This window comes from Vulpes lagopus, chromosome 1 (assembly GCF_018345385.1).
Source record: "Vulpes lagopus strain Blue_001 chromosome 1, ASM1834538v1, whole genome shotgun sequence".
Classification (NCBI taxonomy): domain Eukaryota; kingdom Metazoa; phylum Chordata; class Mammalia; order Carnivora; family Canidae; genus Vulpes; species Vulpes lagopus.
Genome location: NC_054824.1, coordinates 76,997,959 through 77,014,199, shown reverse-complemented (window position 1 = coordinate 77,014,199; position 16,241 = coordinate 76,997,959). Strand labels below are relative to the sequence as shown.

At 41.5% G+C, this 16,241-nt stretch overlaps 1 protein-coding gene across 21 annotated transcripts in view; it reads left to right on the top strand.

Moving 5' to 3' along the window:
* Positions 1–16,241, top strand: part of KALRN (kalirin RhoGEF kinase) — a 661,253-nt gene that overhangs the window by 409,867 nt on the left and 235,145 nt on the right. For all 21 annotated transcript variants that reach the window (XM_041763076.1, XM_041763066.1, XM_041763054.1 and 18 more), the window contains exons 23-25: positions 1,304–1,422; positions 2,720–2,786; positions 3,382–3,491. In XM_041763076.1, the coding sequence (XP_041619010.1) occupies positions 1,304–1,422; positions 2,720–2,786; positions 3,382–3,491 (296 nt within the window). The remainder of the gene's footprint in view (positions 1–1,303; positions 1,423–2,719; positions 2,787–3,381; positions 3,492–16,241) is intronic.

Sequence of the window (16,241 nt, the reverse complement as noted above, 5' to 3'; positions counted from 1 at the left end):
AGGGAATGGATCTTGGTGAGCCATTGACCTCTAGCCCCTTCTGATTAGTGCTGTATGGCAAAATTGGCTGGCCAAGGGTGGGGTCCATGGCTGCAAACAGAGTTTTTCTTTTTCTTTTTTCTTTTTTTAAAGATTTTGTTTATTCGTTTGAAATAGAAAGAGAGAGAGAGCATGAGCAGGGGGCAGAGGAAGAGGGAGAAGCAGGCTCTCTGCTCATCGGGGAGCCCAATATGGGGCTTGATCCCAGGACCCCAAGGATCACAACCTAGGCCACCCAGGTGCTCCCAGAACAGAGTTTTTTCTATGTGTAGAGTTAACTGTTGATTTTGAGGACTAAACCCTTTACCTTGGCTTCATCAGTACCATCTTCCACCCAATTATGTTAATCAGCAAATGTTGGGTCCCCTGTCTGTATAATAGTGTTCTTTCAAGAATAAGAGATGTGATTGTGCAAAGGCTATTTGACATTTCAACTGAAAAGAGGTACTATTTGCCAAGAATCAAGGAAAGACTGACTTTTAATCTCTCCTTTGTAATAGAGGTCAGTAACCTATGAATTAAGAGCTAAATATAGGCTGGCAATTTAATCCTAGGATTTCTAATTCTTAAATCTTTAAATAGGCTGATGCTCTGAAGCAGAACAGACTAAAGAGTGAACTGGTTCAAACCACTAAAATTGGGGGAAATAATAACACCTCCCCTGGGCTTTAAACTGTGAGATTTTTTTCTAAAGGTTTCCATCCTGTATAAATACAAAGCAGTGGTTGAAATAAGCAGGGATGGACAAATTTAATAGTTGTTGTATCGTTTAGCTTTCTATTTCTAAGGGAAATTGCTTGTTTAAATAAAAATATTGGCTTTTATTATTTTCCCTAGACAAATGTAAGTTTTCTTATGTCTTTATATGTGTTTCTGTCTTACATCTATTTTAATGGTTAATAACCAATCTTAGACTAATATTTTTGTGTGTATGTGCGTATGTGTGTGTGTGCATTTAATCAGGACCAAAGTCCTCGGGGAAACGTGACACTAATTATTAAATGTGTTTCCTATTTTTCCTTGCTGTGGATATTAGCCCTCACCATTTGACCTGAACATTTTATATATTTCTTATTTGGGGGGAAAAAAAGAGAACTATTCCATGAAGAAGAGGACTTGTAGGTGGCCATGTGTTGGATTCCCTCTCTTCTTAACCTGCTCCATTATATCTTTCTCTCTTTTTGCCTTCTATTGCCTCCCCTAACTCTGATGAGTTCCTCTCCCAAAGCATCTCCAAGGTGACCTCTGGGATCTCTCTGTGTAGGACAATAAGGACCTGGAGCTGGACATCATCCCAGCAAGCCTTTCAGATCGTGAGGTCAAGCTACGGGACGCCAACCACGAAGTCAATGAAGAGAAGCGGAAGTCAGCCCGGAAGAAAGAGTATGTTTTGGGGAACTTCTACCCAATTGGCAAACTCCTCATGACTATGCTTGGTTTTCACTGCTACATATCCCTCTGACAGCTTAACGTGTCCACTCACAGAGGTTGGAATGGACAGACATGATGCTTCCACCCACATTTCACAGTAATCAAAGCTTATAGAGCGTTGGAGAGTAGAAACAGTGAGCCTTGTCCATCTTACAAACCGAGAACATTGTGTTGTTCAGGGGCCCAAGAGGAAGGGAGACTTCTCCTTGCAGATGCAGAGCACAAGCTTTTCTTTAAGGGACACCGAAGAGCAGTCACAACATTGTTAACTCATGTTCTGCTTATGATTGCATGCTCCGCTTCACGCACACCAGTTTAGGTTGTAAGTGAGCCCCGTTAAGAATAGTGGCAGAGCGCTCAGGGTAATCCAGGCCAGAGGTCAGCAAATCATGGGCCACAAGCCACATGTGACCCCTCCCCTTCCAATAGTCTGTAAGTGAAAAATTACTTTTTTGTATTTTTAAGCGGTTGAAAAAAATACCAGGGGAAAAATATTTTGCAATGTGAACATTAGGTGAAACCCTTTTGTGTCCATAAATAAAGTTTCATTGGAACATAGCCACACTTACTATTCTTTTTTTTTTTTTTTTTTTGCATATTGTCCATGGCTCCTTTCACATTCCAACAGCAAAGTGGAGTAGGTGTGAGGTGTGACAGAGACTTAATGGTCCACGAGTACTTCCCACCTAGCTCTTTACAAAAAAAGTTTGCTAACCTTCAGTGTCCGTGGTGGTGTCTTGGGCATCTCTGCCTGGCTTTTACACCTGGTTTAAGTGATGGTTCTGCAAACCGTTCTGGTGTAAGTCAGCAGTTCTGTTGAGCAGCAGTCATCATTCCAGGAGTGTGAAGGAAATGCGGGAAGCTGAGAGTCACGCTGCCCCGCTGGTGGGAATGAACACGAATGGTGCTGCGTGTTGTGCACACACGCAAGCACACACATGCAACTGCGAACACATGTTAGCACAGCGTCACGAAGTGGTGGAACCGGGGCTGAAAAGGGAGAGAATATGGCACTAGCTGAACACAAACATGCTGGAGGGATACAGAGCAAATCATCAAGGTGACAGGGACTCAGAGGATAATACTCAGAGGCAGAGAGTTTTGAAGAAAGGACTCTTCCTTTCTTGGTGGTGAAATAGAAAAATGGGTCATTGGGGAATGTCATAAATGCCAGGGTAGGGAAGCAAAGTTTGAAGGAAGGGGGGTATTAGATCTCAAACCAACTAAACGCCCATTTGTTTTCTCCTAGATTCATTATGGCTGAATTACTGCAGACAGAGAAGGCTTATGTAAGGGACTTACATGAGTGCTTAGAGGTAAGTCTTGCGGTAATCAGTTCACAGCTATCTTGGAAAAATGACAGCCTTGCCAGCATCAAGTCCTTGAGAGAAGCTCAGTCCTCTTTGTCTCTCCCAGAGCTTCACAAATAAAAGCCAACAGAGGAGATCTTTCTCCCAGAGTCAGTAGTAATTGCATGGGAGTGGAAAGTGCTTTTGAAAAGAAACTTTTCTCAGACTGGAGCTGGACCCAGCAAAAACATATATAAGACTTGAATTCGAAATAAAAACCATGACGCAGTCAATGAACTTAAGTTGAGTCTGCAGATCTACGCCTCCACCCCACCCCACCCCCCGCCCCACCCAACACACTCCAACACACACACACATTTAATCAATAAGAGGAACGGGAGCTTTGTGCTTTGCTGAAGCTCAGGACATGAGTTTCCCTGGCAACAGCTGAAGATAATGGAACGTTTGAGTTTTCTTTCTTCCCATTTTGTGTATTTACCATCTCACTTTTCACACCGCACATGCAAGCCCAGTCGGAGTCTTACCCCTCCAGTATGAATGAAGACCTGTTTGTCTGCATTTGGTAGTACTTGCCAGTGACGATGCTGCTGCTGTCTTACAGACCTACCTGTGGGAGATGACCAGTGGCGTGGAGGAGATCCCCCCTGGGATTCTTAATAAAGAGCACATCATCTTTGGCAACATCCAGGAGATCTACGATTTTCATAACAAGTAGGTTGGTGGAGGGTTTTCCCCAGAGCATACTGAGGGCCACAGATACCCATCGGCAGGGCTTCCCAACAAGTGGATCAAAGCTGATTGGTAAATCCCACCTGGTAATTTTACCTGTTAAATTTTCTAAGTCAGTTGTCCAGAGTCACTTGTGTAGAGCGAAGTCAAGGATTCAGCAGTGTCCATCCCCAGCTCCTTAGGGACCTACAGGTAACACCTTCATATCCAATCAGAATGATAACCAAGCTCCGAGGAACTAAAAGTAGAGCCTCTTCAGTAAAACTGGGAAATTCTGAGACTAGAATTCATCAAAAGCTAATCATTCTGCCCTGTGGGGCTTGGGTTTCAAACTCCATTGAAGTTTTTATTTCAACCTAAATACTTTCTCCCTCCACAGCTACCTCATCATCTCCACTCTCAACCAAAACAAAAACATGTGAACATACAGATAGATAATCAAAATACCTAACGGAGCACATTTCTTGACAGCTTATGGGGAGAATGTCTACTGGCCCTCTATGTCTTGTTGAGATGAGTAGAACCACGGAGCGAGCCCTAAAACATCACAATTCTTTTTGTCCAGCTCCCAATTGAAGTGTCTTTTCTACAACATACTAAACAGGTTTCATTGCTAACAGAGTCACCAAGAACATTGGTTGGTTAGTTACATGGTGAACTGGTGGAAATAACTCAGTTTTCAAAATACAAAGAGAGGGAATCTGATGACACAGGAATAGTGTTGGTATAAAGTCCTAGAGCTCCCTGGGGACCCTGCTGCAGAGAGGGGCCAAGCGGTAAAGGTTCAGCGTTGTAGGATTCAACTCGAAGGAAGTCCTACGGTCAGGCTCATCCAGGCATTTCCCAAGTTAAGGTGTCAGAGATAAAACTGCCAGCCCCAAGATTTCCTCATGAGACCATAGGTACAGGTGAGGCAAGACTCTAGAACGGCACTATCCAGTGAAGCTTTCTGTGGTGATGGAAATATTTCACATCTCTGCTCTTCAGTCTAATAGCCACTAGACACATGTGGCTACCCAACACTTGAAATGTGGCCTGTGCTGCTGAGAACTGAATCTTTAATTGAATTTTTTAATCTTTAATTGAATCTTTGTATTCAATTTAGTACATTTAGATGGCAAGTGGCTACCAGATGGACAGCCCAGCTGTAGAAAATAAGAACTCAGTGTGGGGCCCTTTGCTAGGAATGACTAAGAACAAGCAAGAGTGAGGTATAAAATGATCCTGAGCTCTACATAAGACATGGAGAGCCACTCTTCTCTTATCAGGTCCTGATGATTAATACCCTCTTATGTCATCAAATGGCATCAATTTTAAGAGAACATAAAATATGTAGCTTCCATGACATGTTAACTCTTCAGGCTATGAAACCAGTGAGTTCTAGGGGAAGAAAAACCTTCTGACTTGCTGGAATACTTAATAAAAGTTTCCGGTCTTTTTTTTTTTTTTTTTTAATCACAAATTTTAGCACTCTTCTTTTGGTTTGTCTGGAAATCTCCAGAAATATTCTCTCCTCGTGTCTCTTTAATAAGATCCCAGTAAAGCCAAAGCCACTCTTGACCACTGATTCCAGTTCTCTCCTCTGAGCCCCACTCAGCATTATCCCATCTCCCTCAGGATGTCTGAGAAGACGTTGGTCTGGTAAGCAGTAAGGCATGGTACTTTCACTTTTCTTGATGTGTGGTCTCTGGGATTTTAGCCAACAAGTCTCACTTTTCCCTGTATTCTTACAGAAATGACGAAGTCTAGAAGTCTAGGGATCACAGCATGCACTTCCAGGAAGCCCTGCTTTTACCAAATCAATATATAGGGAAAAGACTATTCATGTACAACTGTAACAATAGACCAATTATAACAAAATATCTACCTCTTACTCTTGTTTCATGATAATCGCTTTAGTAAACCATAGTAAGCAGTTTAGTAGTTTTTAAATAGCTGGAATAGCCACCAGTGGCAAAATATAGTTCTAAGAAGCCCCTTAAAAAAAAAAAAAGGTTAGACCATGTGGAATGCTACATTCTGTAGAGGAATAAATTTAATTGTCGAGAACACGGGTCCCCAGCAAATGTTGTCTATTTATGACATTATAGAGAAACAAGAAGAAAATAAAGACCAGCTTCTGAGCAATCAAAAGAGATATCACAAAGATAAAGTTCTTATCTTTTCACAGAAACAGCTTTCTATTCTCCTTTACAGCCACTTTAACAATCCTGTTAGATGGTAAGATCATTTCTAAGACCTTAGCAACTTAGAAGCAGTAAATAAAAGTCAAGAACTTGAGCACGTAGTCTGATATTACCAGCATAAAGTAAAAGAAGACAGATAAACTGCAAAACAAAACAAAGTGACCCCCAAAATCATAGTGGTCAAGGGCTACTTAGTATTGATACCAGTGATGCTCTATCCCAATAGAGAGGCCAACACAGCCACTGTGTTATATATTCTGCATTAAAAAGAAAGGAATTCTGCAATGCATATAGAATTTTTTTGCTCTCCACCAAAAAAAATAATAATAATAATGTTTTAAATTATTCACAATTTAAGGGAACATCCAAGGAAATAAAGCTGGGTATTAATAATCCAAAGGATCCAGAGGGTAAGAGCTTTCTCAGAGCATGTGCTTTCTCCTTATGCCATACGAATTTTGATTAATTGGAAAAAGCGTAACACCTCTAAAATCTCTAATAAATAAGAGAGGAAATGGCAATGAAGGCAACTTTGAAAATGCAGCAAATGTGAACTCCATAAAAGACCCATGTCTTTTACTGCATCACTCTGGCACACGATGCACTCTAAGTAGCTATTTGTTGGGTGGATAGATGGATGAACGGACACACAGACTAAAAATAAAATTACACTTTGCAGACTTATGGCTAGTGCCGTTGAAGTCATAATTCAGTCTTCTGTTTGTGAGAGTCACAAAATAGGGAAAACCATCAGAGATGATTTTTTTTTCCCCATCGCTACCAGAACATTAACAATTAAAACCTTAAGAGCAAAATAATATCTGAACGAAGGGGTTTCCTGGGGGCTTCTTTTTTTATGATTTTTAATATTTTTAAATTTGTGTGTAGTTGACGTGCAATGTTACATTAGTTTCAAGTGTGCAACATGGTAATTTTCTGGGTTTATATATGCTCTGCTGACCACAAGCATAGCTACCATTTGCCACCATCCAGCAGTTACAGTGTCATTGACTATATTCCTATGCTGTGCCTTTTTTCCTGTGATTTATTCATTCTACAACTGGAGGCCTATGTCTCCCACTTCCCTTCACCCATTTTGCCCATCTCCCCGTAGCCCTCCATAGGGCAACCATCAGTTCTCTATATTTGCAAGTCTGATTCTACTTTTTGTTTGCGTATTTATTTGGGTTTTTTTCCAGACTCCATATATGAGTAAAATCATACTTGTCTCTCTCCATCGGACCTATTTCATTTTGCGTAATATCTTCTAGGTCTATCCATGTGGTCACAAATGGCATGATTGCCTCCTTTTTTACAGCTTTGCAATATTTCAGAGTGTGTGTGTGTGCACATCTTCCTTATCCATTCCTCTGTCGACGGTCTCTTAGATCACTTCCTTATCTTGGCTATTGTAAATAATGCTGCAATAAGCACAGGGTGCATATATATTTTCAAATTAGTGTTTTCGTTTTCTTTGGGTAAAGACTCAGTGGTGGAGTATTGGATCATATGGTATTTCTATTTTTAATTTTTTGAGGAACCTCCATATGGTTTTCCATATTGGCTAGAGCAATTTACATTCCTACCAGCAGGGCATAGGGGTTCCTTTTTCTCCAAACCCTCACCAACACTTGTTATTTCTTGTCTTCTTTTATTTTAGCCATTCTGATAGGTGCAGAGTGATACCTTATTGTGGTTTTGATTTGCATTTCCCTGATGATCAGTGATATTGAACCACCTTTTCATATTGTCTGTTGGCCCTGTCTTCTTTGGAAAATATTTAAGAAGAGGTCCCCTGCCTATTTTTTTATTGGATTGTTTGGGGTTATTTTGGTGTTGAGTTATATAAATTCTTTATATATTTTGGAGATTAACTTCCTGGGAACTTCTCTTTTTTTTTTTTTTTTTTTTGGTCTGGGTCTCTTTGTTTTTATTTATTTTTACACTTTATTTATTTTTATTTAAATTCAATTTGCCAACATATACCACCCAGTGTTCATCCCATCAAGTATCCTCCTCAGTGCCCGTCACCCAGCTACCCCATCCCCCCACCCACCTCCCCTTCTGCAACCCTTTGTTTCCCAGACTTAGGAGCCTCTCATGGTTTGTCTCTCTCTCTCTAATTTCTCCCACTCAGTTTCCTGGGAACTTCTTAATGGGAGGACCATACAAGAGTCCAAACACCTGTTTGCTATTCAGGAATACTTATGAAATGGTCACTTTTTAACCTGAATATATGCCAAGCTTCTTTATAACCCCAATTATTTGCATCTTCACAAAGATGTGCTAACAGCAAACACATTTCTCTTGTTTCTAGTGCACAGCTTGGATTATCTACTTATACTCCAGAGAGTGAGGGAAGGAGGAAGGAAGGGATGGAGGGAAGAAGATTGGAAAGCCAAGAGATTGAGATTGACGCTACCTGGATGACACAGTTAGCTGAGTCACTAGGAAATTATTACCTAGACCAAGGGTGTTATGGTGAATATGTTACATTTCTCAGCTAGTTAGTATTGATCTTTTGAATGGTATCACTTTGAAAAATGACAACCAAGATTAGTTGTGTGTGTATTATCTTTCTCAAGGACCTTGTCTATACAGATATTGAACAGAGAAATTCTCAAGCACCAAAATTTTTAGAAAGAAGAGCAATTCAATATATAGAACGTAACACCTCTAAGTAATGGTTTTAACAGAAATTGGAGATTTAAGTGGAATGATACTTAGTTTTTACCCTCTGTTCTTCCCATCCTTATACTACATCTTCTTATAGAATTATAAAGGTAATGAAGCTTACATACGCAAGACCTAAACCCATTTCTATTGTATTTTGCTAAGCATTCCAGGAGCACTCAGTTAAGATAATATATCCCATAAATAGATCCCCCAAACAGTAATGGGTTTTTTTAATGTAATCTCCCCACTTGGACTAACCTACAACTTGTAATTCAGAAAAAAAAATGTATTCACTTTCAGTTTTCCTTGATGATTAGATTTTCAGCTTTGGTAAGAAGAGCTGTTTAAAATGCTTATCACCTTCTGCTAAATCTGAGCTTTACTTTTTACTCTTTGCTTATTTTTCTATTATTTGTAGGTGAGTCTGAGCAATAATATTTTTCTAAAATTTCTGCCGTCGGGGCTCAGAGGGTCTTCCTCACCATCAATTACAACTATCTCCATTATTAGATAAGGATGTTGAGGCCCAGAGAGAAGCCAGTGACTTACCCAGTGGTGGAACATTGTCTCCCCCTTTAAAAATTAGGTGTAGATTCTGGGGGGGGGGGGGTGTTTTTCCACGTCACTGCCTTCTCCCTTTCCCCCCACTCCATAGACCCGCAGGTGGGACTGCCAAAGCTTGTTGGTTTAATTCATATCTAACCAGCTGCTCTGTGATCCCCAAGTTTGAGGAACACTTCAACCCATTTCTTCCATAGGTATGTCATCCAGGTCCCATAGCCTTCCAATAATTACCTGACATAGATCTGTTTTTTCAGCAAGGGCTGGAAAGGCAAGTGGAGGACCAATAAACCAGGGACAGGTACCTCTCCTATACACTTCTTCCCTCCAGGCTTGGCCAGAAGCTTAGATTTGGCCTTGGCCACTACCCACTGCACTCCTAGCCTAGCCTTCCCAGGCTCAAGGCTGAGGGAGAAAGGCCAGAGCTATGTGAGGCTAAGCTGGAAGCATCGGCCAGGCCAGGGTCAGCCTACCAGGATACCAGGTAGCCAAGATTGGCCAGCAGCAGAGGGTGGTATGCAGCAGGACAGGAAGAGCTGGGGGAAGCAGTGGGAAATGCCAGTGGACAACTGGACCAGGCCCACATTTCCACATCTTCCCGGAGTTCCTTCTTGGGCCAGCCCTGTGCTAGTCTGGAGGTAAAGCTGGTACCCAGTGATGATGAATCAAACCCAGGCTCTGCCCCCTGAGTCCTGGGAATTATTTATGTACTTGCGATTAGAGTGGAGCGATGCACAAATGCAGTTAAAAGAGCAAAGAAAATAGCCTCCCCTGGAGAAATAGGAAAGGCTTCCCAGAGGGAGGGCATTCGAGATGGGATTTAAATAACTGGTAGGATTTCTGTAGCCTTGATGATGGAGGGAAGCTTGAACAAAGGCCTTTCTAGGGAGGAGAGTGGCAAAGTCTAGCAAGAAGGCTGAGAGTGGCCACAGGGAGGAGTTTTTGAGTCATTCTCAACCCTGGGTCAGGGGTGGGGTGAGGTCTGGGCATCCTGCTTCCAGTTCAACTGTATCTTCTCACCTGTGAGACTGATGTGGAGGAGACGGCAGGTGGAGGGTGAAGGTAGTTGTGGTCAGAAATGGTGATGGCAGAGGAAGGGAGGGAGGTGCGGAGGAAGGGAGAGGAGAGAGTGAGGGAGGAGAGAGGGATCAAATACCGACATAGAAGAGAAGTGAGAACGGTGAAGTGGGTGGATAATAATGGGAAGAAGAGGAAGAGGAGGGGGAGGGAAGCAGTAGTCAGGGAGGTTAGAGAGGTTAGGGGGGGTGGAGGGAGAGAGACGGATAGAGACCCACACCTCTCCAGGGCTACCATCCTATTTTGGATGGGAAAATCAGCAATGTGCTTTTTAAACATTTTTTTTATCATAAACCAGAGAAAAAAGATGATAAGTTATGTCCTGAGACACACATGCTTATATATATAATAGGGAAATCTGTTTCTCTTTCCCCTTCCCCTTTTTAATGCTAGCTTCCACCCCCTAAATTAATACAAGCCTGGAAACACTTTGGGGTGGTGGTGGGGTCAATCCTCGGTACAAGGCAAGGAGCTGCCTCCACCCAGTGGCGAGAGGAGGGATGTGCGGCCTACAGCTAGGTCTGCAGGACACCCTCCCCTCCGGGCTTTCTCCTTTGCCTTTCCTCTCACTTAAAATATGCCTCTTTTAAGCCTTCTATGCTTCTTCTCCCCTCCAAGTGCCCTTGGTGTTAGTTTTATCCCATTTACAGAAATCACAGAATTACAAAGTATAAAAGCCTGGAAGAAACCTTTCAAGAGAATCTAGGTCTGCTCTCATCCCTTGCACTGTAGAAACTGGGGCTCACAAAGGTGTGCGACCCGCCCAAGCCTATTTTGATGGCATAGCCAAAGATTCTAGGTCTTCAGAGCTCCCTATTACATCATACTGTCATTTTCTTAATATTCAAATGTCAGGGTAAGAGGAGGGGAGAGAACTGATTTTTCTTAGGCCCTAAACGCATGCCATAAGGGATAACTACAGGTAGGCCACAACCCATCAGATGGGCCTTATAAAAATTTACCTGTGGTTTGTCTTCGTTTGTTTTTTCTGTAAGCTGTCAACACGGGTGCTGGTTACAGGTGTTGGGGCATACCCAAGACAGGATAAGGTCTAAGCATTTATTTGGCTGTGTCAAAGCCATGTTAAATTTAGCTGTACACACTAACTGCCTAGCATCCATGCCTGGTTGCCGAACAGCACATTCATGGATATGGATAACATTAAATGTGAGATTAGGGTTTTTTTTTAATATTTAATTTAACATTAAACCTGTTATATATCTATGCAGATACTTTTTGGTTCATCTATCACACAAATTAAACACAATTAGGAGATATGAGCAATACCTATTCAACAGGTAGCAGTGCAGTAAGGTAAACAGCTTCCTGAGGTTGGAGCCTGAAGGTGGGAAATAGGCTGCGTAGAAGTCCAGCCCTGCGCACCCCTCTCCCCTTCATCTCTAATCTAGGCTGAAGTTCCTGGTGTGTGATGAAGGGACAGAGAAGGGTGACTCTCATGGCTCAGCCTAGGTGATCACACTTGCAGGAACAGTCGCACACCTTCCCTGGAGTGCACATGACTCTCCTGGGTCTCCTACCTGCCCCAGCATGCTGAGCAGCTGTCCCGGCCCTTGCAGCCTAGAGCCTCTTATGTGCTAGACTCTGAATCTGTCTGGTCACAAGTGGGCTCTTTAGAATTGATGTCTAGCTCCACTTGTATGAACACAGTAACCCAGCCCTGCTTGGATAAGAAGGGAATGCCCTGGACTTCCTGCAAAGGGAGCCTGATAGCTCTCTCCTCACACTACCTTCAGCTTTATTTATTTATGTATCCTCCTCATTCTTTTTTTTTTTTAAAGATCTTATTTATTTATTCACGAGAGACACAGAGAGAGAGAGGCAGAGACACAGGCAGAGGGAGAAGCAGGTTCCATGTAGGGAGCCCAACATGGGATTCGATTCTGGGACCCCAGGATCAGGCCCTGGGCAGAAGGCAGGCACTAAACCACTGAGCCACCCGGGCTGCCCCTCCTCATTCTTTCCTTCATCCTTGTCTTCATGCCCCACCACGACCACCCCACCCCACTACACCATACACACACACGATCATCAAATACATTCCCCTTTAATTGCCCACTGCATCCTTCATGTAAAGTGCAGTCTGCTGGACCACACCATGAGACCTTCTGTGGGGGATGCACTTCTCCAGAAGCAGTGGGACCGTAGACCAAATTTACCTTTGGAGAAAATAACAAAATCAGAATGACTCAAGGTTCCTTTGGAACGGTGCTGTTGCTCCAGTCCTTAATCACAAACCTCAGGAAGCTTTTCTATCAATAAATGCTAGAGGTTTCATTTCCCAAGATTCTGTGCAAAGCCAGAGGGAGGCATTTTCCTCAGAAAGTAACCACACACAAATTGCATCATGCTAATTTAATAGAGTAATGACTTCGCTTAGATTTTGACATTTCTTTAAAAGTCTTACTCGCTTCAAAAAGAATCCCATTCACACAAACACTTAAAACTACTTGCTTTGCTTCCTCCCCACCCCACAATTCATTACATTATAATTATTGAAATGGTGAGGACCAAGATGTTGCTATAAAAAAGCCGACGTGAAATATTCCACCATTTGTGAAGAGTGTTGTGACCTCTTGTGCTTTAATTTAAACTCCTCATGTCTCTTTGAAGTAGACGGAATGATATGGATCAGAGTTACATAATCTGTCATCTTCATAAGCTTTGAATTAAAAAGCAAAATAGAGTTTAATATTGCCACTTCCCTTCAACAATCAAATTGAGATGGTAGTGAGTGTCTTGCTCAAAGTCATGGATTGACGTGACCAGCACAAGATAGTTTTTCTAATTTTTAGATTTTTTTTTTTAAATAAAAAACTGAATCCTACAGAGTCATTATAGGATCTGCCCACGAGAAGCACAGTGGGATCTAAGGCAGTTGCCTTCCAATGCTGGTCTCTGATACAGTGGAAATACCCAGGGAGCTTTTCTGAACAATGCAGAGGCTCAGATCCTAACCCCAGAGGACAGTGCACAGCCAGGTGTAGGGACCACCAACTAGGGCTTCCCAGGAGTGTTCCTTGAGACAAAGCCTGATACTGCCCCCCAAAACTTGTAAAGAGGCACTACACATGATACCTACTTCAGAGACTTATCACACACCTCATCATTTTATAGGATTTTAGAAGCCCTGCGGGAAAAAGACGAGCTTAACCCAGCTTTTCCCAACTTAAATGATATGTGACCATGGAATCCAATTTTTGTAGCACTCAATCAGGATTTTCCCAGGATATGTTCTAGGGAAAAATAATCTATAGATTTTCCAACAAGGGCTCCCCTAAGGGTGAGTTCCCTAGCAATGAGTCTCCAGGAATGGGGAAGAGTGCGCAGTATGTGTGTTTATCGGAGTATGAATTTATTAACATTGGGAAGCACTGATCCTAAAGAATTAATGTTTATTTAGTGTCTACTGTACCCTGGGCACTAGGATGGGTTCTCTACCCATATGGATTTATTACATCCTCACAACAACCCGATGAGGTCGTTATTCAAAGATGAGGAAAATGAAGCTTTGGAAGACCCCCTTCACTACAGTAAGAGTGAACTCTGGTTCTTTGCCATCTGCTTGGCTGTGGGAGGAAAGGAAAGTGAGACACAGAACAGTAGCACTCGTGGCAGTTGCTGCTACAACCTTCATTTTCCAGAAAGGCATTCATTACAGAAATAATATTCTATCCATTTAATTCATTTTATAGTGCTTTTGTTTCTTGAGAATTTTCAAACTGAGCATCCTCCCATAGGTTTGTGATGGTCACTGTCACAAAAAAGTCACAGTATTGCTCTATTTAGATTGTCAAGATTTTAAAGAAAATTCATAGCACTGTCTTCAGCATCTATATCAATGATCAGTTCTGTGTGTCGGGATAATTACCACTCTTTGCTTAATATTAACCTTAAGCAACCAGGCCACGACCTTGGGTCCTAAGTCAAGGAAAGAAGGAACCGCTCCTTGAATTATCTCCTTGATGGAATGTCTTGATCCGGTTGTTTTATCATTTGTTTGATCACCCTAAAGTAGGAGGGTGTAAATACCAGGGAGGTCAGAGCTTAGGGGACTGGAGTGAGATCCTGAGAGTGGGGAAGCAGAGGTGTTCCACAAGCTGAGACAGCTTGTCCCAACTGCCAGGGGCCTTCACATTCTCCCATTTCTCCTCTCTGCCTCTTCTTCCAGGGCCTCTCTCCTTCTAGGTCCTTCCTTCTTCAAAGTCTCTCATTTTGTTTCCCCAGTCCTTGTCCTAGAATAGCCCATCAGATTTTCTCCCCTGCCACCAGGCCGTCCCACTCCCCGCCCCAGGCTCTATTTCGTCCATCATGATGCAGAGCTGGATTTCCATTCATTGTCTTCACTGAGATTTATATTGAGGGCCAATATGAGAAGTGACCATATAAATAAATACCTTCTGGAAAACTACTTCTGAAGGTGTTGTATGTTATAGCATTTAGGGTTCCTCGTGGAGAAGGACTGCATAATACATAACCTTTTAGAGCTCAGTGATGAGGTGATATGGTGGGGAGCCAGACTCCTCCCCTGTGGGAAAAACAGGATGTTTTCCTTTTTGACCTAGAAAAAAGTTTGAACCTCAATTACAGCATTATATAATATTTTCTCCTATTTCTATTTTAGAAGTCGTATTAAACACACATGTGTCACCTGCAGTTCTTCTAAAACTAGCAGGAAATATGATGTCTTATTGATTTTTGAGCGCTGCATATTTGTATTTCGAAAGCCCGAGTTGCATTATAATTACTTCTGTTCCATGATTCAAATCAGCATGCTCTCAAATTCACATATCAGGGGAAGGATGATTATCATTAAATGGGTATCTCCAGGAGTCTCCCCCCAATTTTTAAGTGGCTTTTTCTTATTACTACAGCAATGCCTATTTATCACAGAAAGATTTCTGTGGGCGAAAAATTAGATCATTTGTGATCCCACCAATCATCAGCATTTCAGCCTTTCAAATGTGACTAAAACTAAAAAACATCTTCCTACATCATTGAGGGAGGTAGGAACACCTGCATAGAACCCATAATTAATGGATCTTAAGATACTTCCAGAATGCTTAGACAATAGGAGCCAGGCAGAGTAGGTCAAATCAATAATATTTATTTTTTCCAAAGATAGAAGTAGGTAGTGCAATGATTCAGAACTGCTTTATATCTTTTAATTTAATTTTTGAATTAATTTTAAAAATCAAACTTAAAGATATAAATTGAGAAGTCAAACCCACCACTATCTTTATCGACCCTATTCCTTTACTTGGTTTCCTGTGATAATGATCTTTTTAATTTTTAAACCACCTTATCGGGGTATGATTGACATGTAAAAAGCTGTACATGTTTAATATATACAACTTGATGAGTTTAGGGATGAGTCTATACTCATGAAACTATCACCATCATCAAGGCCATGGACATATCCATCACCTCCCAAAGTTTCGTCCCCCTCTTATATTATTATTATTATTTTTATCATCATCATCATCATCATCATCATCATCATCATCTAAGAACACCTAACGTAATATCTTGCCTCTTAGCAAACTTCAAGTGCACAACACAATATTGTTAGCTGCAGGTATTAGGATGCTGTATAGGGGATCTCACGACTTATCTTTCATAACTGACATTGTATCCTTTGACCATTAAATTTCTTGAGTTGGAAATAAGAATACATATTTCCTACTTAGACAAAAGGTGGCATATTATATATGCTCTTCCACACCTGGCTTTTTTTTTTTTTTCCAATTAACAACCTGCCCTGGAGATCTTTCATATAAAAACACAGAAAGCCTTGTCATTTTTTTTTTTATAGCTGTGTAATATCCAGTTCTGTGGATGTACTGGTTACTTTGTCATCTACAGGCCACCTTTTACTATTATGAATAGTACCACCATGAATGCACATGTTTACATCCTCTTATGCATACATAAATTAAAATACATAGGAAATTTCCCAGGATTAAAGTTGCAGAAACACAAGATAAGTGCATTTTTTGTCATTTTGGTAGATATTGTCAAATTGCACTTTGTAAAGATTACGTCTTCCATTTCCAACAGTATGTTTCCCCACAGTGTCGTAATTATTTTTGTTTTAAAACCTCTGAGTGATTTTTTAAAAAACAAATTCCATTCCAGTGGTGCTGGCTCATCTACTAGAGCTCTTATTCTCTGAGCTCAAACCAGTTGCTTAACATGTTAGTTTGAAGTTGGT